Source organism: Haliotis asinina, chromosome 6 (genome assembly GCF_037392515.1).
Source record: "Haliotis asinina isolate JCU_RB_2024 chromosome 6, JCU_Hal_asi_v2, whole genome shotgun sequence".
In the NCBI taxonomy this organism is placed as follows: Eukaryota; Metazoa; Mollusca; class Gastropoda; order Lepetellida; family Haliotidae; genus Haliotis; species Haliotis asinina.
In genome coordinates, this window is record NC_090285.1 from 62,385,208 (window position 1) to 62,407,850 (window position 22,643).

The following is a 22,643-nucleotide window of genomic DNA, read 5'->3' on the forward strand; positions in this document are numbered from 1 at the left end:
ATTCAGGTAGCAAAGGTACTGTAAGTCCCCATGGTCCCTAGTATGGTGATCTACCTTCAGTTGCTGGCGATCTATAGCCCGTATTTTATATTGTATTGTCCAAATAGTGGTATTTGTTTTAACTTTCCACACTAGTTTTAATTATAACTGTGATATTCTAGTTGTTTTACTGTCCTTTGACGACAGGTGTTTATAATGTATGCATGTTTCACTTTAGTAAAAAATGTTCTCGTCACGATATGGCTGAAATATTGCCGATGTGACGTTAAATATTAACTCACTCACTCACAGCATTTCGAATTGGATGAAATAAGGATTTCTTTCATGGTGATTATCTCTAATCCGTTTACTGGTGTTGACTATTGTTTCATGGTCGCCAAGGAGAAACCACGTGTAACTGCTTACAATGTAACTTCTTTATCACATCATGACTTTCTGTGTTTATCCCGGACATGAGTGAGTTTATTGCCACATGACTTGTGGCATCAGGGATTCACGTAAGTTAACTGTAGAAGTATGAATGTTGACTCATCACTACCAAGAAATCTTGTACTCAGCCTTGTTTTCATAAGCATTCCAGTTTTGATTAGTGCCAGCGATATGTTTTTTATCAACGTAACTATGTGGTGCGCGTTACTGAGACCTGTCTCACTTTAGTATCTGACTTGTGTAATATATGTGTAATATCACAGCCTTTTGTAATCACATGGGTTTGCGTCTCATCGCATTACCAGACATGGAGTATTAGTGCTGTATCTGTTTGATCGTACAACTAGGTCAGCTGTGCTGGTCATACTTTCAATAAGCTTTTTTGATAGCTTACGAATAATGCCACAGTGATACACTTCATCAGTGACCCGTGACTAGGTCTTCAGCAACCCTTCAGACTCGCTTACTTGGTTGACGCATGTCATCGGTTCTCAGTTGCGCAATCATGGTCCATAGGATGGTGATCTACCTTCTGTTGTTGGCGATCTATAGCCTGTGTTTTATATTGTATTGTCCAAATAGTGATATCAATTTTAACTTTTCACACTAGTTTTACTTCAAACTGTGATATTCTAGTTGGTTTACGGTCCTTCATAGACAGTTCTTTTATATAATATACATATACTCCTTTTCATTTTTAACTTTTCTCGTCACGATATGGCTGCAATATATTGCCGATGTGACGTTAAATATTAACTCACTCACTCAGTTGTGCAAATCGATGCTTATATTATTGACCACTGGATTGTGTGGTCCAGACTCAGTTATTTACAGACCGCCGCCACAGAGCTGGAATATTGCTGAGTGCGGCGTAAAATTAAACTCACTCACTAACTACACCTAAGTCTGTATAGGTCATATTTTCAAAAGCGTACGAACTTGGCCATCAACCTATGCACTTTATGTCATCTTTTAGGTACACGAGATAAGAATTTGGGTTATGAGCACCTGTTTATCAACAGTCTTTATCTTCATGCACAGAATGTATGTAGGCGATCGGCCCATAATACAGCATTACTTGCTTGCAGCCAATTTGGTTGGCGGTACTTGCAACATAACAAACAGACATCACTACATTTCTGAGGACATCAGTATATTGACATTTGGCGAAGAAAGGTATGTATAAAATGTATGTAGATTGTGTCACCTTTCAGATAGTAATATTGTAATATTGATATTGTGTTGGTTTGATCTTCCAACTACATCTTTTGTGTAGGTCATATTCTCATCAAGTACTATACATCCTCAGATGGTTTGGTACACCAAACGAGGAGTATTATTTTCTTTCATACACTAGTTTACATTCGTATTTGTTTCCAATATTGCTAAATCCTAAATATCAGGTTATCCCATCTCGCAACGCGTTCGGTTCCTACTGAAATTTCGAGACCATCAATTTTGCATAATACTCATCTAATTTCCCAATACAATACCAAAGCCTGGCCGCGATCATACAGATCCGTCAAATAACAAACCGATATCTCTAACTAGCTGTGTCTGTAAAATCGTATAATGAATACAAGGTTAACTTGGTGTCTTGAAACCAATCAACTTCTAACCAGCATTCAATGTGGTTTCAGGAAAAATCGTAGTGCCATTGATCATTTGATACGGTCAGAATCCTTTGTTAAAAATGCTGTTGTTATGAAACAACATGCTGTATCAATTTTCTTTTCAATACATTAGAACATTAGCTTCTAATGGGTCTAATACTACATATAATTGTGTCTTTAATCCCCTTTAAAGAGGATGTGTACAACAAAACGCCTTCCATTGTTCCGCCTCTTGGGCTCAGAATTAAGCCATTTCTTGCTGCTTCCGGCATTGAGATGGAGAATATACCTCTTACCCGACTTGTTTCTTCTCCTCCTTGGCAACTGGATAGGCCACAAGCAGACCTAACAGCAACTACATTTAAAAGATCAGAAACGAATGAATATAACAATATAAAACAATATAAACAAGAATATAATCAATTAAAACATAAATATAGCAATTATTAATCCTTATTTACAGTTGTGTCCAGGGACTGTGGCGCAGTGGCTTGTGCCCCTGTTATTGGATCCAGAACAATGTCTTTTAGATTACAGGATAACAGCTCTATTTTACAGCTGAAGCGAACGCCACATTAACGGCTCTTAAATATGTTCAAAGACACACTAAACATAAACAGTATATCATCTATTCAGATTCTCTTTCTTACCTTCAAGCTATAAAAAAAATATTTCTTGCAAACATCCACATTTAATTGAAATCATAGCATTGTATAATTATCTTGCTGGCCAGTACGACATCGTCTTGTGTTGTTTACTCAGCCACGTAGGCATTTCTGGTAACATGATGGCCGATCTTGCTGCCAAGGCAGCACTCAACAAATCTGTGACACCACATCTTATTCCATATTCTGATTTCAAAGTTAGCATAAGATTTTACATCCGTGATCTGATGCAGAAGACATGGAACACCCTAGCAGGTATACATGAATTTCATGAAATAAAACCTTATATTGGTTACACCTACTTGAGCTATCAGTCCAGAATTGAAGACGATGATGTCGCCATGGCCATACAAGATATACTCATGCAAACCTGTTATAAGGTGAGACCCTCCGTTTTGTATCCCTTGTGATGAGAGAGTCACAGTCAAGCATACCCTACTTCACTGTGTTACAATAGATTTCACTGTTGAATTTTGTGAAAGTATCGCGTCCTCCCTCACACATGAATGAAGACGTCACTTGACTTTCCAGTTTTCAATAACACATACTACCATAAAATATTTGTGAAATTTGGTCCGTTTCATCCAACGAGGGTGAGTGTTAATGCTAAACACAGCAAAAATAACTTGGTTTCCGTTCTTGCGGAAACCTGATGGATACTGAGTAATGTAGGTTTCCGCTAGGTTTCAGTTTCAGGAAACGCACAATGAGAGTTTCCGCATAGTTTCCACAACTGAAACTAACAAGTCTTAGTTTCCGTCATGTTTCCGTCAACTGAAACTGTAGTTGGAAGTTTCCATTTAGTTTCAGTTTACTGAAACCTTTATAGCTGGAGTGAGTAAGTTTCTGGTCTTGCGGAAACCTTGTGGATCTTGGGTAATGTAGGTTTCCGCTAGGTTTCTGTACAAGGAAGATGACAATGAGAGTTCGCTTAGTTTAGAAAGCTGAAATATGTTGTATTATCTTGTTATATTTATTACATATTTATTTGAACAAAAAACAAACGCTGGAAATATTATGATCCAACTGTTTCATTTCTTAGAAAAGCTCACATTTTAATGCAACAGGGCAGTTGCAGTAGTACACAATTCGCTGTATTAAGAAACTGGGGCGCTCAGAGAAGAGTAACAGAATTCTCTGCACACAAGCATTGCTCAGGAAGTAGGCACACTGAATGAAGACGAGCTAGCCAGTACACAAAGTGCTTTGTTCTTCTGTAGATGTTTGTTGGTGTATGCGAGTCCTGGTTAATATCTGGCGAAACATCTGAATCCGAATCAATCAGGCTCTCATATTGTGGTGGTAATAGCTCGCAAACCTTGAATGTGCTGTTAATATCTTGGTCACTGTCAGTGTCTGGAAAGGAAAAGGACATTCAGTTTGAATCATCAATTCAACTGAGAGACAATTCAATGAATGAAACACAGCAATATATATGATAATGCAGATAACATGTATTACAAATATTAAATACGTATTACCATTTGCTCACTTTCAGTTATTACAGTTACATGTATGATACATGCATTAAATATATTAAACATGGATAGCAAAGTGACAGTGCAAACTCGATTTTTAGTGAAATCTAAAAATTCTTTGATGACCAACCTGATGAAACATTTGTCATTCACCCGAAAAATCTTTACAAACTAACAAACATCTTGTTACGGAGATGGAGATAACGTGTTTTTCTTGAAACAGACGTCTGGCAGTGAGGACAGAAAAGCCGTATTTCTCCTGGAATTTAAAATATATGTATATATTATGCTTGAATCCATGTACAGTTACACTTTGAGTGAGGTCAAAAAGGTTTGTTGTATGTATTAACATAGTGTCAGCTTCATTATAAAGCTATATGAATGATATTGTTATAAAAGAGATTCCCTTACCGGGCATCATTCTCCGAGTTTGTTGGTCCACAATCCATATCTGTAAATCAAATAACTGACACAACGATTCTTTCAGAAATATGAAACTTGAGGTGTGATGATAATGTCAATGCATTGTAGGGCTAACACATGCAACATGTACTGATGGACAAGGTTTTAATGGTTATAAAACAAATATCAAACCATGAAACTGTTTAACTGGTACAACTGGATACACAGAACTGACACAGAACATAAGATACTAGATAATTTGATGCACTAATAAATGTATGATGTGACTTGGTTGAAATATTTCTGGAGTACAGATTATATGAATAGATATAACGAAGACATATATGCGGAATATCTCTGGGTACCCATGTTAAAACAAATATTGTAGAAACCAACCATATTTCAGAAACGTATTTCTCGTGATTTTAGGCTGTTTTTCTTGACAATTACTTGTCGCAATGTCCACAAAGAACTGTGTCCCTGCAGCAGAAAGTGCCACGAATAGTCTACAGAAATTATGCATGTACAAATCATAGCCAAAGGTCAGTGGGATTGTGCTTCATTCTTCATTCACATTGACAAATGAATTAAGGTTTCAAAGAAATTGTGACACATCACCAAATTATATTAGTAATAGTAGTAAAGTTGACTTAAAGGGTAGATAGGGATAGTAGATCTGGGTGTATAACTGAAAAGAACAAACAATGTTGTGAGCACAGTGCGTAAATTACTTACATGGTACGTGGGGGGGGGGGGGGGGGGGGTCCATCCAGCAGAAATATATCCGGATACTACCTTCTCCTGACAGGATTTTAGAAAATAACTTATTTGCCACAATAAAGTTTCCCATGAGTGCTAAATCAGTAGGACTCATGACTCTCGGGCATGTTAAAGTAAGGTGAACATGTTTTCACAATTAATCACTGTTAATAATCACAAGGTCTACATATTGATGCTTGACACTGAGAAAACGCAATCAGTGACGCTAATGCGATGAAAAGACTGCTAAAACCATAACTGCTCACTGTTGTCACTTTGAGTACTTACATTCAATCCGCTGAATTCCACTTTTCACACTCCCCTTTGATGTCGGCAATGTAAACAAATAAACGAATGGCGACAGGATCACGTCCACGCGAGACTATCTAATTGTTAACAAAACAACTCACAACAGGGTGTACCTTCCTCTTTTGTTGTAGAACGAGGAAATCTACTGTCAAATGGTCACATTAGATTTATTTAAAAAAACACAATGACAAAACTGTCTATTTCCCGTGAGTGTTAGCGAGACGCCATCTTGTTTGGCGGGTAGGAACAAATTTGTTTTCCTAGCAATTATTTTTCAAAACTTTAAGCATAAGATGGCTGCGTCGTGTAAACTTTGCCATGGCCACCTCACTTTCCCCAAAAGCACTCGACGAAAGAATTCGCGACTTGGAGAAGAAAGCAGAGAACGGATGCGAGCAACTCGGAGTACCTCGGATGTGTCAGGTAAGACCGAGGGTATTTTATTGTAAATAACGTTTAAAGAAATATTGCGTTAATGACAGAAATCCGGATAGATTATAAAGTTTATCCAGCGAATGTATATTTTCGCTCGTATTATTTTTAAATGTTATCGTTAAATCTAAGTAAAATAGGCCTGAAAAATAAGTTTGTTTATATTCCATTTCAATAGATCGACATGATATAGAATACACCAAGCTTGTATTTGTAAGTAACTATCTTAGTACTAACCACAAGTATTTATTTAAGTTTAAAGGGGCAGACTTTTGATTTTAGTGCTCCTGTTAATAGTTTGCAAATTTTAGTTAACTCGGTTAACACTTGTACAAAAGGTGTGTGTGTGTGTTGGGGGGGGGGGATGAATTACGATCTGCATCAAAAAGATCCGCCATATGTAGTGGTTCACTCATGGGTTTACTGGGTATTGCAAGATGTATTTCACCAATTCAGATATATTTTAAAGAATGATAAAAATGATGGGCTTTTACAATGGCAACATTTCGGTGTAATTTATTAAATGCAATCCTGGATCATTAGTGAAATGAAATTGTTTACCCCCAAATTCGCTCAGAGGGGTCAGATGTGTTTCTGAACTATTTGAGGCAAACACTAAATTCATATAAGAAACTGTTAGCTCTGCGTAGGATACATTTAAAATTTCATGTAATTTTTCAATAATTTAATACATACGTGTTGAGCATAATCATATATATATACCTGTTATATTTAACGTATTTGATTTAATCTTTTAGGCTGTTGTGAGAAAAATCTGGACGCGACTGCTCCTGGAGGATCACCCTTGTCTATCGAAGGTATGTGCTCATGTTACTAGGTAATTTCACTTTGAATATTTCATTAATTCACTTCCCTACGTACGTTTTCTCAAAATGAAAAATACATGAAAGTATCATTTGCAAATGGATTTGAATAGCCGGTAAACTAAATCAGTTTAACATTACACCTGTGTGAAATTGCCATCAAACTGACCCCTTGATTTTACAATGCTTAACTGCTGCAAGGTTATGTCATGTGATATAACTAAACTTCTTTTATCATGATCTTTATGTCAGTTGTTCACTTACCGGTTGCATAACTTTGGCAAACAGGATGTACATAGAATTTGCACGAAATAACACAAAGGATGGTTAGCCTTTTTGGAGGTTATTTTAAATCATTTAACTACAAAATGGTAAACTTTCAGAACAATATATGTATTCAAAGTTATAAATCTGCAGTTTACTTGGTTGTATAATTTTCACTGACGATCGTTAATTTTAATAGACATTGTGTTGAATGCATGATTGAATGAAGTGCAAGAAAAATGACATTTGTTTATATTTCAGTAAAGCCGATGACGAGGACTCTATGAATATAGTGGTCAAAGAAACAAGAGACTATATGACGACCAAGGATGGTCAATAGGATCTTGTGAAGGTAATTTTCACTCACCTGCCTGTCATTATAAATAGTTTATGATTTAAATAATAGTGTAAAGACAGATTTATGGATGTTAACTTCAGTAACCAAGCCAGCATGGCATATATAAATACCTTTGCCTAACAGATGAACTAAAATGTGTGAAACATGCTGTATAGTACTTTAAACATTTATTTTCAGAAGCGCTTTGTGTGGCGGAACAGGCGTGATGATCTCAGTAGACAAGAAACCGGAAAGAAAGTGTCACACAGAACAGTAGCAAAAAAACAAAAAAAACGACAAAAAGAATAAAATCCGTAAGTATATCTATTCGAATAATAACATGTAACAATTCTTCTCATTACAATGTGTGACAGATTCTAAGTTCCGGAAATATACATTTAAAATGTTTATGGATTATTGCTTTTTACACTCTTAAGATATGTAACACATGATTCAGATCATAATTTCATAAATCATAACATAAGAATCAAGTCAGTTAATGGTGATATATGAACATGTTATTACACTTCAGTGACTTCATGTCACTTCAGAGCAACAGATTGTGTGTCCATAAGAAAATAGGATATGTCATTAAATGTGATGAACTGCTTAACTTGTGTTGGGGTGATTAATGAAGTAAATAATTTTTCACGACACTTCCTTTTTAATAATTTGCAATCCATCTTGGCATTATGGTTTATCTGTTGATTGATTTTTGTTTAATTTTCAGAAAATTGCACTGCGCATGAAAAGCCTGAAAACTATTGACTGGCCAGATCGACGAAAGGAAAGGGTTTCAACTATACTTACCTTGGAAATGACTTCACCAGTTGTGAGTGATGAAGAAGATGCCAATTCATTGCTCTCTTACCCCTTTACCTGGGAATCTAAACTCAAGATGTCTGCACTGGACTCAGCCACAATTTTCAACGCCACCACCAAAGCTAAGGCCAACATGAAGACCAGGATGCGGCATCCAACCACAATGATATCCGCTCAAGGATGCCCAAGTGGGCTAGTAAATAGTTAATCGATCACATGAACGTAATTTTATCTGTGATCAATTAAATTTGAATTATTCTCAATGTAAAACTTTAATAGTTTTGATATTCTGATTGTATTTCAATTAATACAATTTTATTCAATCTTAATTTTTATCTATTTTCCAAGAGACCTTTATTTACTTTAAATACATTTTTTGTACTTTCAATGTAACCTAAGTTCTTTATTGCATTTTATTTCATTGTTGTATTGTATTGCATGGTGTGTGTTATTATATGTTTAGCATTGACTGACTGGGGTGTGTTTTTCTGTGTCAGCGTGAGGAGGTGCAGGAGGAGTCAAGGGATGCAACTGTTATAGCATGTTTTTAGAAATATTTTTGTCATAAGTGACAAATATTGATCTGTTATCTAGTGCTATGTCTTTTTATTATTTATTAGATATATGTTTGATCCATATTTGTCTGAAAATAAAACAGTGAATCTTATTGTATCTTTTGTTTTTCTTTATGTATACGTGATGATTGTACACAAACTCCTTATATTGTCTTTGCCAACCAGGAGTAACAAGAATGTTATATGCAATGACACACATTGAATGACTCCTGTGAACCCGAGTAAATGAAATGCTGTGGAAAGTTTTCTGGCAACAGAAACTCTGCGGAAACCTGATGGAGTCTTGGTAACTGAAACTCTGCGGAAACCTGATGGAGTCTTGGTGACTGAAACCCTGCGGAAACCTGATGGATCTCTAACTTAACTGAAACTCAACGGAAACTTGTTGGAGCATGGGTAACGGATACCGTGCGGAAACCCTTAGAAAGTGGGTAATTGACAGTTTCCGTCATTGCGGAAACTCAGTGTAAAAGAACGGAAACTCACTGGATTCTTGGTGGAAACTTAAGTTTCAGTCCACTTTCCATCAGGTTTCCGCACTGCGGAAACCAGGTTATTTTTGCTGTGAAATACACATTTTATGTACAGTAATGTTCAGATTGTTAAACCAGGAATGTATGAACGTATTGTATGGTGGCCTAGTGGTTAGCACACTTGACTTCTGATCCTAGGTGCTAGTTTTCTAATCCAGCGTAATGCCAAGATATTTTGCAAATTTAATCAATAAACGCATAGCCTCGCTTTCAATATTTATGATGACATCACCTAACCCTTGCATAAAAACTTAATGCAAAACTGATTCCCGGTGCTACCCACATGGTCACTTTGCTGTCTGTAAACCTCTCCGTAGGGCAACACAAATGTGAGTGCGTTTCATCAGATATTGTATACATTATATGACATTTGAATAGCATATATTGTAGGCATTATCATTTGGAATATTGTGACCATTATTAACTGTGTAATTTGATACAAAACTTTTATTGAAGCATGTTACTGAAATGCATTGTTTGTCAATATTCAAGCGTTGTATGTAATTTTGAAGTGTTTTATTTGATAGTCTTGAAAACCTATGTTTGAACATTCAGAAGGCCTAAATTTAAATTCTTAAATTAATGCATTAGCTGAAAGAATCATTTTGTTTCTTTTAGTTTCTTAAACCTCATCGATGGTTTGGTCAATGATAACTGTCAACGACTATCAAAAACTGTTTCAATAAATCCCTGTCGATGCGAGTTTTTGGAGTTGTGGTCTTGCATCTACAATGAGATCTAACCAGGGGATAAAAAAAGATACAATGCAGATAAACGTACTGTACCTTGGTTTGTTAGCTTTAGAGATACTGGTCCCGGATTATGTCCGATGCTCGTTATCAGTGTGACTGTTTAAGGTAGTGATATTTCCAGTAATAACATATACTGTCATGAAATATTTGTGAAACTTTGTACGTTTCCTCCATGTTAAATCCATTACTTTAATGTTGCCTGGTAACTAACTGGATATCGACTGCAAGGTTCTCTCATTACTTTGTCCCAGGTGGTGGTTGTTTCATGGCAAAACGGACTTACGATAGATCATACGAGACACATATTATTCAAGTGGAATAACAGCTGGATAGCAAGGCTTCAACAAATGGTTATCAGCTATCTGTACTATGCAAATGCCATTGCCTTTGTGATGTGTAAAGTGGGGCAATCCATTTAAACTTTTTGCTTCGTTGTTGCATATAGATCCAAGTGATTTGAAGAGTGAAATAACAGAATCGCTGTAGCCACTTTGCCACACAGTTTAAACAGATGTTTCGCAGTTCATTAATCCTCAGCACGTTTAAACCTTTGGGTCAACCGATAATTGCAATTCCCTTCAGTTCTCAGTTGGTGGTCTCGGCAAGAGGTTAGCGGTTTCCTGGAAATGAACTTTGACGACGTGTTGAGACAACTGGGGGAGTTTGGCCCGTACCAGAAATGGTTGTATCTCCTTCTGTCTCTACCATCAATACCACAGTCTCTACAGGTCATACAGGCAGTTGTCTTTCTGTATGCTGTTCCTGAACATAGGTATGCTTATTTCATAAACCGTTTTAAAATGCTTCAAGCTCAAAGCATCACGCTGAAAACAGCTATTTATTAAAAGTGGGTACGTGTATATCGTAAAGCAATTTTGTCACATGGACATAATTGAAAATGTATTGACTTATGCTTTTGTTACCACGTTACATATCGGAAAGGTCGTTTGATCTGCTTGTATTGATATAACTCATCAAGGTGTGTAGGCCTTGGGTTCATTTTTAACTGCAATCCAATGTAGTGTCTAATTACGTGTATAATATGCAGTGTATATGTAATTACTACAACCGGACTAAATAGGCCTTTAGTGACCCATGCTTGCCACAAAAGGCGACTATGCTTGTCATAAAAGGCGACTAGCGGGATCGGATGGTCAGACATGGTTGACACATGTCATCAGTTTCCAAATGCGCAGATCGATGTTCATGTTGTTGATCACTGGATTGTCTGGTCCAGACTCGATTATTTACAGGCCCCCGCCATAAAACTGGAATATTGCTGAGTGCGGCGTATAACTAAACTCACTCACTCACTCACTCATCTCAACCGCACTGGGCACTAAGACTGGGAAATTGTAATAGCTCTTCCCCTGTATGGACCCAGGGCAAAATACATCAACACGCCATACCTGGTCGGAAAAGGCGCCTGAATTGTATTTAACTTATTAATGACAATGTCCATTTTCAGTATACAGACTGGGTGCAAACTGATACAAACTACAGGGTGCTTGTCTTTCAAAAACATATCCTTTAGTTTACATGTTTATAGGAAAATGTCTCATAATTACCTTTTTAAGTCTGGACTGAGAAACCAATCAGGCGTAATTAATAGCTGGTCTTAATACATGGAGTTGATACCTGAACGTATGGTCTAGCTGATTCGTATGGCATAAGCAGATTAGAGAGATCAGTAGGAACGCTTCCAGACTGGAGACTGACAGTGAAGAGACTGAAGGATGGGAGGGATATGGTCGAACGTCTAGTCTAGTCACGGCACATGCAGCAGCATTTTGAATCCGTTGAAGTCTGTGGATTTGTGATTTGTTTGCTTCGGCTAGGAGGGCATTATGTAATCCAGTCGGATCATTACGTGGGATGAGGTGAGAGGTTTTGCCGAATCTATAGTCAGGTATTGCCTAATGGAACTGATATTGCGTAGAACTGCAAAACAGATCCTAGAGAGATGAGATATGTGATCATCGAACGAGAGATCGGAGTCAAGGATGACACCAAGATCTCTTACTTTCTGTGAGAATGGAATATTTTGCCCATCATAACCAAGAGCATTCAATGCGCACTGAGAGCAACATTATGCGGGACCCAGTATAATGAACTGTTCAGTTTCAGCATGTTGTCAAACATCCAGCTCTTGGTTTCCTCACAGGTCGATATTGTAAGGTTTGGAGTCTGCAAACGCATATCATAATATTATTGAAGACAGAATGTATGTCCTCTAATATTGAAGCAGGATGGTTATGAAGTCACATGGGTCCTCATTTCACCACACCTAGGAATGAATGAACTGTGTGATAATTCAGATATACACTGACAGGTCAACCTAAAGGTCACACATACACACCTGGTCCGGAAGGGGAGACTCATCTATAATGGTGGGGATTCAACAGTCAAACATCGATGACGTCACACACAGGCCAGGCCCTCCTCAAAACAAAATGGCCGTACAACATTTGTACACCTGGGAATCATCCGCAAATTGATGGAAATCACCATGGTGGGCTTAATTGATATTCCCAAGATCTTTGATGTAAAGACCGAACTAGACCGGGCCTGAAACCGATCCTTGAGGGACACCACAAAATAGATGAGCTGGATTAGAATAACGATCTTCTATCAGTACTGCTGGGAGAACATATAAGAACTGAACCAGCATAGAGCTATGCCATCAACGTAGAAGTCTGACTGTAAGCGTTTGAGAAGTCTTTTGTGGTCTACAGTGTGAACTGCTCAGCAGAGATGAAGAAGAGTGTGAAGGCCGAGTTGACCGTTATCAATAGAGCGTTTCAAGTTATTCACGACTGTCTCATTCTGGTTGCTGCGATAGGCTGACTGAAGTGAGTCTTAGCGACTTTGCGTTTGTTTAGGTGATCACTGAGTCTCCCACATACAGCCTTTTCAATAAGTTTTGAACCGAATGAGAGATTGGACGTAGGTCTATTTCTGGACTTCTTCAGTAACTGTGACAAGAGCAGACTTGATAACAGGGAAAGGAATGTCTATGTTGTTTAGAAGAAGAGACGTTTGCTGTGAGTCGAGGGCACAGGTTTTCGGTTAACACTTCTTTATCAGCTTCATCACGTCATCACGTCATCACGTTGCTACCTGCATGGGCCCTACATTTATTTACATCGTCCCTGCAACCGCTCATGACTGCTTTAGATTTACCCACCACTTGCAATCACAAATAGTCTGCCACTGAAACCCAGTGACCGAACATAACATTAAAAGTGACCATAGAATTACGTCTATATAATTCATTGCACCATTTGTTCATGACAGTGCATGACAATAAATGATTCTGTCTGTTCTGTCTGTTCCAAAAGAAAGTTCAAGGTTTCTAATATCTAATTCCACATATTTATTTACATGTGTAAGAATTTGATTTTTCACATGCTAATGTTTACTGCACACACTTTATTCTCTTATATTGTCAACTTCAGGTGCGCTATTCCAGGATTTGCCAATGACTCCTACGAGATTCAGAACAGCGTTCACGAACAACTCGTAAATCAGTCGATCCCCCTGGTGTCTGGTTACTATGGCGGTGGGAAGTATTCCCGCTGCCAACTGTATCAGCAAACCAATGTCTCCAATATGTGGTCATCTTCACGAAATGTCACAGAGCCTTGTAAGGACTGGGTATACGATCAATCGCAGTTCGTATCCACGATTTCAGAGACGGTAAGTTGTAAACTGCTAACCAAATACTAACGACTAACGGGATGGGGTGGTCAGGTTTGCTGGCTTGCTTGAAACATGTCCTGTTGCTGACATGAATTATTGTCCCCCTGACCGGATACGTAAAACCACTTTTCACGAACCAAGTTTTTAAACGTAGTATATTTGTTATTTTAAATTTTGGTTACATTGTCTTACAATCACCAGCGGCTGAAGGGATGGTGTAAAATCCAGCTAGGGTCCATGCAGGTAGCAAAAGTACTGTAAGTCTTCATGGCCCCTAGTATGGTGATCTATCTTCAGTTGTAGGCGATCTATAGCCCGTGTTATATACTGTGTTGTCTTCTCTAATTACAAAGGTTTAATTTTACAATCTAGTTTTATGTTAACATCTGTGATAGTCTTGTATTTTTAATTTCCCTTGTCGACAGGTACAACTCTTCAAAATGTTTTCATTTTATTAATTGATTAAATGAATTGTTCTCGTCACGATATGGTTACAATATTGCCGATGTGACGGTAAATATTAAGTTATTATTACAGACCACCATAATATAGATTACGTGCTATAACAAACAAAAATTGTAATTAAATCTAGAAACAAAAACATTATATGAGTTTATGAGAAATGTCTGCGGAAAGCAAAGTCGGTGTCACAATTGTAACCGTAGGAGGTGCAGATATTTGTGTCAACAGTATTACAGCTGTATGATGTTCTTTGTAAAAAGATCCAGTGATTGTCATCATGTGATATGATGACTGTGCATGCGTTTATGAATCGCTATGAAATGGTGATTGTACCAGGTGATCGCGGTAAAGTAAACACTGGCACCCATGATAAACATATGCTAAATCTCGTCATTTGTCCCCCTGAAATAATTTGGGAACGTATGGAATAGTAAAAATAGGTAGTTGCATTGGACATGTTTTGCCACTGTCACTTTGCTTTACTGAGACTGAACGTTGTTACGTTGATCAAGCAATTTCTGAGCAAGAGTGGCATGACGCTCTTTGAAACCCTGATCACATTCGATCGTACCTCAAACGTTGTGAAATGTAAACATAAAAGGCTGGATATTTACTCGATATGAAAGGGAAGTTGACTGTATGGCCCATAGGAGAGTTGTGGATGTATGCATATATCTAAATATGGAACAATACACCCACCTTTAATTTGGCAGGTGTTTGTGTTGTATCTCTGTCAGAAGAGAACAGAACATTTTTATTCTCTAAAGACCCACATACGGTGGCACATGAGAATACGATGAGTGAGTTAGTATTTAACGCCACATCGGCAATATTTCAGCCATATCGTGATGAGAACATCAACACTGAAATGGGGTATATGTATATTATGCAAACCTGTCGAGAAAGGACAGTAAAACAACTAGAATATCAAAATGAGAATTAAAACTAGCATGGAACGTTCAAACCGATATCACTGTTTGCACAATACAATTTAAAGACCACAAGCATATTTTAGAAATTTTAAATGTGTTTTACTCTATTATCGATAGACATTCAAAACCCAATATTTCTGAATCATACGTGGACTATCATAGTATCGAAATCTGATATCAAACAATCTAGAGGTAGATTCAAATTACGAGTTTTTTCAAGATTGCTTAGGAAAACATTGCTTAAGTTGCATTTTCCAGTAAAGTTATATTGCTGTTGCACACCTTCCATTTCGATGGAACTTGATGGCAAATATAGTCTAGCTATCGGCGGTCTCAACGAGGCTGTCCCCATCCGGCCATAAATAAAACATAATTTATTCTTATTAGAGTTTTTTCCAAAGACAACTATTTTGGTTTTAGACAGATTGACATTCAACTTCCACTGAGAACAATAGTCATGGAGAGGGTTTAGGGACAGTTGTAGATCAGTTGGGCTGTTACTTGAAGTTACGAGGTCAGTGGCGTCTGCAGATAGGAGTAGTATGAACTTTATCATGCTTGTTATGAGAAAGTCTTATATTTAATATATTAGTAAATAGTTTTCCAAAACAACTATAGAGTCACCTTTCTTCTTATAAATAGGTTCAATTGTGCGTTTAAGCCAGCAACCAGGAACAATACCGGAATTCCTGAGATGACGTGACTTTTGGAAAATATTTCACCCTAACGTGTTAGCAGGTGTGCACGCCTGATCGTACTGAACCAGACTCACTGCTGTGTTTTGTGTATATCATAGGTGATTTGGTAGGAAAGTTCCCAATGACGAAACGGTTTCTTCAGCTATATGATCAATTGGACTAAATGTTTACAGATGAATTTTGTCTGCGAGAAAAAGTCCTACGTGAGCCATGCCAAGATGATGGGTATGCTTGGACATTTGGTTGGCAGTCTCATCTGCGGGCCGTTGTCAGACATGTGAGTGACTTATGTAATCTTTATTAGAGGTAATACAGAAGCATTCTGCTATTTCGTAACATCACAGTCATCTATCTGTAAAGTAATGACAGTCCAAATGCACGATGGCATGGCTGAATGCATCCACTGTATGAATCTTTGATCACACGAATCATTAGACATAGGTAATGCTTCACTGCAAGGTTTCTGTGTTTCATACCATCGTAAGTGTCGTCGCACCGCCATACATTGCTGCCAAAGACAAGGACAGAGACTAATCAATTAGAAAAAAAACTCTTTTAAAAATGTACAAGTTACGATCTGACCATGTGGAATCCTGTGATCAAAACATGTTTTCAGACATACACGCCCTATGAATGTTGTAACACGTTCGTATGTCAGTTCTTTCTATCATCGTTGACCATGCATTATGACCATTACTCAAAGCCAGAGTGAAATTTGAAGACGGTTTGATTAAAATTCGGTTCGGTATAATTCCATAAATTAGCTGCACAGTTTACCGTTATTTGCCATATGCGATTAGACAATGTTATGTCCATTCCTGAGCCATTTCTTACAAACGTTTTGAACTTGGGTGTAAGCCATGTATGGTGGAATCCACGTAATGTATTTGTCATATCTAAGTGTTTATGGAGTGGAAGGACAGTGGCGTATTGAAGCTGAAATGTCATCGGTTTTAACAACAGATTGTGACAAGAGGTTCAAAATCAGTTTCAACTAAAATAACCTTATGATTCAACCCCCAATTAAGATATATATATGATATTGGACGGCTCGAATCGGACTTAATTGATCAGGTAGAAATACGGAAAAACGCTCTCCATCTCACTTGAAGTACACGATACTCTTAATACGATGTTCTTGAAATGTTCAGATGAATGGGACTGCCTCTATCGTATCTAATTGTAGGAAGAAATTATCATTCACTCGTTCGTTCGTTTATTCATTCATTCTTCTTCCAGGTTTGGAAGACGACCGGTTATTATCTCTAACATGTTCATACTGGTGCTCCTCAGCATCTGCCTAGTATGGTCCAACTCAGTCCCGGTTGTCCTTTTCCTTGCTTGCGCTATCAACGTCTGTGCCGTTGGCCAGTATCTCGTGTGTTTCGTATTTGGTATGTCAATAACGCATTTGGTAAGCTAATAATAAGTCACTTAGGTCAGGAAAGGACCTTAATAATCTTACTTATCCTGTAATCATTGATTTGTTAAAGAAATAGATTTGTTAAATGAATTATCCATATATAGTTTGTAAATAGATATGGTTTTATAATTGGTAGTCTAGATTATCCACTTGTATTGTTAGTGACTGTTCCCACAGAGAGGGTTGAAGCATTGTAAAATTATTGTCCTCTCGAGAGGGTACGTAAGCCCCAAAATTTTCAAAGTCAGTTTAAACCAGGATTTGTAAACGTAGCATTCTTGTTGGTTCAACTTTAGCTAATATTTCTTACAATCGCCAGCAGCTGGAGGGATGGTGTAAATCCAGCTACGGTCCATGTAGGTTCCAAAGGAACATGGTCCCTAGTATGGTGATCTACCTTCTGATCTAGGCGATCTACAGCCTGCCTTTATATCGTATTTTCCAAGTAGTGCAATTAGTTTTAACTTTCCACGATAGTTTTAATGTTATCTTCGTGATATGGTACTTGCTTCCGTCCGGGGGGTTGTCATAATATAAATGCATTCCATTTCATACACGCCCCTTCATGTTCCCGTCACGATATGGCTGAAACATTGCCGATGTGACGTTAAATATTCACTCATCCCTCACTCACAATGTCCTAACATCTGAAAGGATGGTGTAAATCCAGTTAGGATCAATGCAGGAAGAGAACGTACTGTAAGTCCCCATGGTCTTTAGTATTATCGCATATCTACCAATTAAGATATTCAGCTCTGTTGGTAAACTGTTCACAAGTAAATAAAACAACAGACCTAATCTTACCTTGTATTCTGGACTTCAAAGGCCCGGGGCGGGGGTCTGTTTCCGCTCCTGTATCTTAGAAACTTTTTGAATCTTAGAAACTTTAAGAATCTTAGAAACTTTATGTATTCCTCAAGTTTTGTTAATACTTGCCTGAAGAAAGTCATCAACACTTAATTACCAATGAATGTGTTTAGGTCATTGTTATCTTTTACCCACGTTAGATGCATACACAGGCCTGACATACACAGGCCTGACATACACAGGCCTGACATACATGGGTCCGGTGACAATCTTGCGTTCAACATACAAACAGTCCAGGTATCTAGCAGACTGACGGGTTCTTTTTGCCCCTTCAAGCAACTATTAGGTCATGGCTAAAGCATAATCACTTTCACAGATTACAGTGGATCAGACAGCACAAAATATTTTGTGCCGCCCACTTACAGTGATATCACATCATCCACTGATACAGAGCAAGAAATACTGTTGATAATCATGACTTTAGTTTATGGTTGGCAATGCAGATCATGAATGGCGACATGATTAAAAACGTTTATTAATAATGCAGAAATATCGCGTCGGGGGTGGGGGACATCAACCACAGCACGGGATTCAAAAGTGTTGTGGAATAAGGGATGGGGTATGGTCTGCCGTTGTCAGGGTTGCAATGTCTGAAAGACGATTTGCCATTATGTGCCAGACCCACACTTCACTGTTGACAAATATTCCGTGGACGCTGCATCTTGATCCAGTACGTACCAGTCACGTCAGATTAACGACGATGAGAGGCTTCCTGAATTCTTCCATTCCTCATTACGTAGAGGATTGCACATCGTAGAAGTTTGCCTATCTCGGGAGTCATGTGCAGAATCATTATTAAAATATCCAGAATAATTCCGAAGTGTCTAGAGTTTCCCACAACTGGTTAGTGTGCGGGCCAAATGATGTTTGCAATCCTTCCCGCAACGATTAGGGCATTCTTCGGAATAATGCTCCCATGGACTATAGTCTCCATACGTCTGAAGCCTGTGGGAGCGGGAACATTGGTGGCTGCCATAAAAATGTACATAGCTATCTCCATACTCTTTGGGTGTGACTACGCCACCCTAAGGTATCACTCTGTGTGTTGTGACAAACCATGCACTGTCTTCCAGACACATCTCTCCGGATCCAACTGAGCTGTTTTAAGTCGTAGGCCCAACGGGGCCACTCCTATTTCGCAGGTGAACCTTCTCATCTGACTCTCATTCTGAGATTTCCCTGCTCTTAAATGCTCTATCCTTCCGTCATCTCGTGCAGGTGACGACGGGATCTGCTTATAGCCGTGCTTTGGGTGGATGGATTTCAGTGTATCATTCTCTTGGGCCTAGTAATATTCCGTTAGGACTGTTTGATGGGTCATGTATTTCGTTTGGGTGTCCCCCTCTGTTCCCTATGTCCAGAGAGGGCATGTCTCTGATGGACATTCCCCTCACCACCTTACAAGACACGAGGGAGCATCCTCTGTATTGGACTTTGGTCTAGAACTTCCGTACCACCTACCTCAGAATGAGGATTACGCATGGGTCCCTTAGCAAGAAGGGCAGGGTCTTTATGGCCACCGGTTTCCAGGTTGGTGAAAACACAAGAGAAAAACCTCCATTTTCCATTGCGATCATGAGAGGTCGCCTGCTACTGGTCATACAGAGCACTATGACTTTGTTGAGTAAGACTTATAGTCTGCAAACTGGTCTTCGTTGTAAAGAGAGGAAGAAAATACGAAATTAAACCTTCTTAAATCAAGGCTTGACACATAAATCCTCCAAACCTTTGAATTTATATTTAACAAATGACAAGACTGGTCATCCTTCAGTGTGGGGACTCTTCTAAGCTCTCCCCAAACTATTAATGATCACAGGCAACAAAGGAATTATTTTTGGTAACAAGTTAACCAAAACGCAATGTTCCCAGGCCTGTCGGGCCCATGTACACGGGAATATCAGTATTCAGAGGCATACAAGGTAAGGGTGAACATTTTTCTTGAGATGGATAATGTATTAACCCTTGCACAGGCGGGTTTTAGGTATACCCACTCATCAACTGTTAACATCTATGTAATGAATTCGCCTAGCGAGATCTCGCATTGCGAGACTTCGCTAGCTTTAAATATGGCCTACTTCCGGATATCATGATGAAGATACCAATATGTTTACTAATGAAATTCTAATTTCACTTAACACACTACGTGTACTAGTGAAATTTCCAATTTCCAGTGAAAGAAAACTGTTTGTGCCTTTAAAGACTTCTCGAAAGCGTTTGATAATGCATGGATTAAGCTCTGGCATAAGCTGCCCAGCAATGGAATTGATGGTATATGTTTAACTCTTTTTGTGATTCAAATCGCGTGTTCTATCATACAACAACACGTCGGATTACTTCCCCTGCTACTCTGGCGTACGCTGAGGTGAAAACCTTCTCCCTCTTTTGTTCTGTTCATTCATAAATAACCTGAACGAATTCCTTACTATTGTTGGATGTACATCTGTGAGTCTTCCTAACTTCCAATTTGAATCTATGTATTTAATTACTTTAACTCTTCCAATACATATTGTATCATGTGGCATAAAGATGTATAGATACATCTAGATAGATAAAACAAAGATACTTATATTTGGGAACAGTTAAGCAAAACACTGTAAGCTCAAGTTCTATTATGGACACACTTTGATTGACATTGCAGTTGATTACATTTATTTTGGATTGAAAAAAAAAGAAACCGAAAAGTCAATAAAGCAATAAAAAATCTTTCAGTTAGCATTGTGGTTATGATTTCACCGATCTTGCTTTATGGCTATGAGATATGGCATAGTACAATATACAAGTTGCGGAAAATATTCATTAGAGATTTTGTAAATTAACTATAGGTTTACCCTACTCTACCCGAAATTATATGGTATGTGGAGAACTAGGGAGAGTTCCCCTTATATATAAAAGGGTATAGTAATCTGTAACTGGTATAAGCTACATTCTGTTGGAACCACTCCAAAACTACAATCCACGACACGACACGACTGTTTAGAAATCTCAAACACCTCCCGCAGCATTTTTATGGTTTATGGTTTCCTAATCTCGTGTCTTGATCGGTTGGTTACCCGGATGTTGATGTTCCAAAGGATGGCATGGTCATTGTTTGCATGGGTGTGGTCGGTTATAAAATGTTCGAGGTTACGAATGTACATGTAACAGGAGTATAGACTGAGAAATCAGCATTGCCTGAGCAGTGGAATATCAGCCATTGTTTTTGCCAGAAATTCCATCGTGCATAGGTACCCAACAGAGGACGATGTGGTATTTGCAAGTAGCACGCTCATTGCATAATTCTGGTTTACATGCCAAATATTAAATAAAGCGAATTGTGGTTCAAATTACAGCGGCAGCAAAAAGATAAAATAACATATGCCAGCTAGAATCTTTGATTTTCTTCTGTAAAATGTGACTAAAAGCATCGGGTGGCCTAGATCTGTGAATTGTGAATCTTTATATCACTCACTGGATTGTCTGTTGCAAACGTTTTAACGCCGCCAAATAGCTCTAATCTACCTTTAACGGGTATGTATGTAATCTACACAGTTTGCGATTACAACATATGTGTATGTTGGATCAGGCATGGAGATAGTCGGCCCCTCTAAGCGTGTGTGGGCAGGGGTAGCCATGAACCTGTTCTGGAGCGCGGGGAACGTGGTGTCAGCTCTTACAGCCTATCTCGTCCGGGACTGGAAGACTCGGCAGCTGATTGTCAGTGTCCCAACAGTTGTCTTTGCTTATTTGTAGTAAGTACTGGAATTCGATGTTGTTTGTTTGTATATATCAAAAATTGTATAATACCAAAAGTGTACGAAAATTATAGAACTTACTATGAAATGGAACGTTAACTTGTCCGTGATATCCTCCAGTTTCTGATTAACTTACTTTGTGATAGTACAAGCATATTCACCAATTTGAAACATGCAATTTTAATATACATTTATGCAATAATACCATTTATGAACTATTATGGAAACACACATTTCCTTACGTCTTGAATATTGTTATCTGTAGAGGGAAACCATTTAGCCACGAAAATCATGTTCATATCTGTTCATCACAGTTTTATCCCAGAATCTCCGAGATGGCTTCTGAAACATGGCAGAAGGGAGGAAGCGAAAAGAGTTGTTGCAAACATTGCGAAGAGGAACAAAGTACCGATGTATACTGATGATCTTAATGAGGTCGATATCGATAAGGAAGAGGTAAAGCAAGAACCATTCTGGAAACTTCTGAAGTCTCCTGTGATGATGCGGCGGATGATCATCATCTGCTATAACTGGTACGAGTTCAGTTCCCATTTTGGTTTGGTTAAGTTCGTCTTTGATAGAAAACCTGTTTTTAAAGAGTAGTACCAATTTAGTTTGCGGAAGTCAGTTACAT

At 38.2% G+C, this 22,643-nt stretch overlaps 1 protein-coding gene across 1 annotated transcript in view; it reads left to right on the forward strand.

The window, feature by feature from the left end:
• Positions 1-10,643: 10,643 nt before the first annotated feature.
• Positions 10,644-22,643, forward strand: part of LOC137287594 (organic cation transporter protein-like) — a 28,056-nt gene continuing 16,056 nt past the window's right edge. The window contains exons 1-6 of the mRNA XM_067819966.1: positions 10,644-10,966; positions 13,653-13,893; positions 16,162-16,265; positions 17,228-17,382; positions 21,841-22,006; positions 22,324-22,542. Of these exons, the coding sequence (XP_067676067.1) occupies positions 10,821-10,966; positions 13,653-13,893; positions 16,162-16,265; positions 17,228-17,382; positions 21,841-22,006; positions 22,324-22,542 (1,031 nt within the window). The 5' untranslated portion in view covers positions 10,644-10,820. The remainder of the gene's footprint in view (positions 10,967-13,652; positions 13,894-16,161; positions 16,266-17,227; positions 17,383-21,840; positions 22,007-22,323; positions 22,543-22,643) is intronic.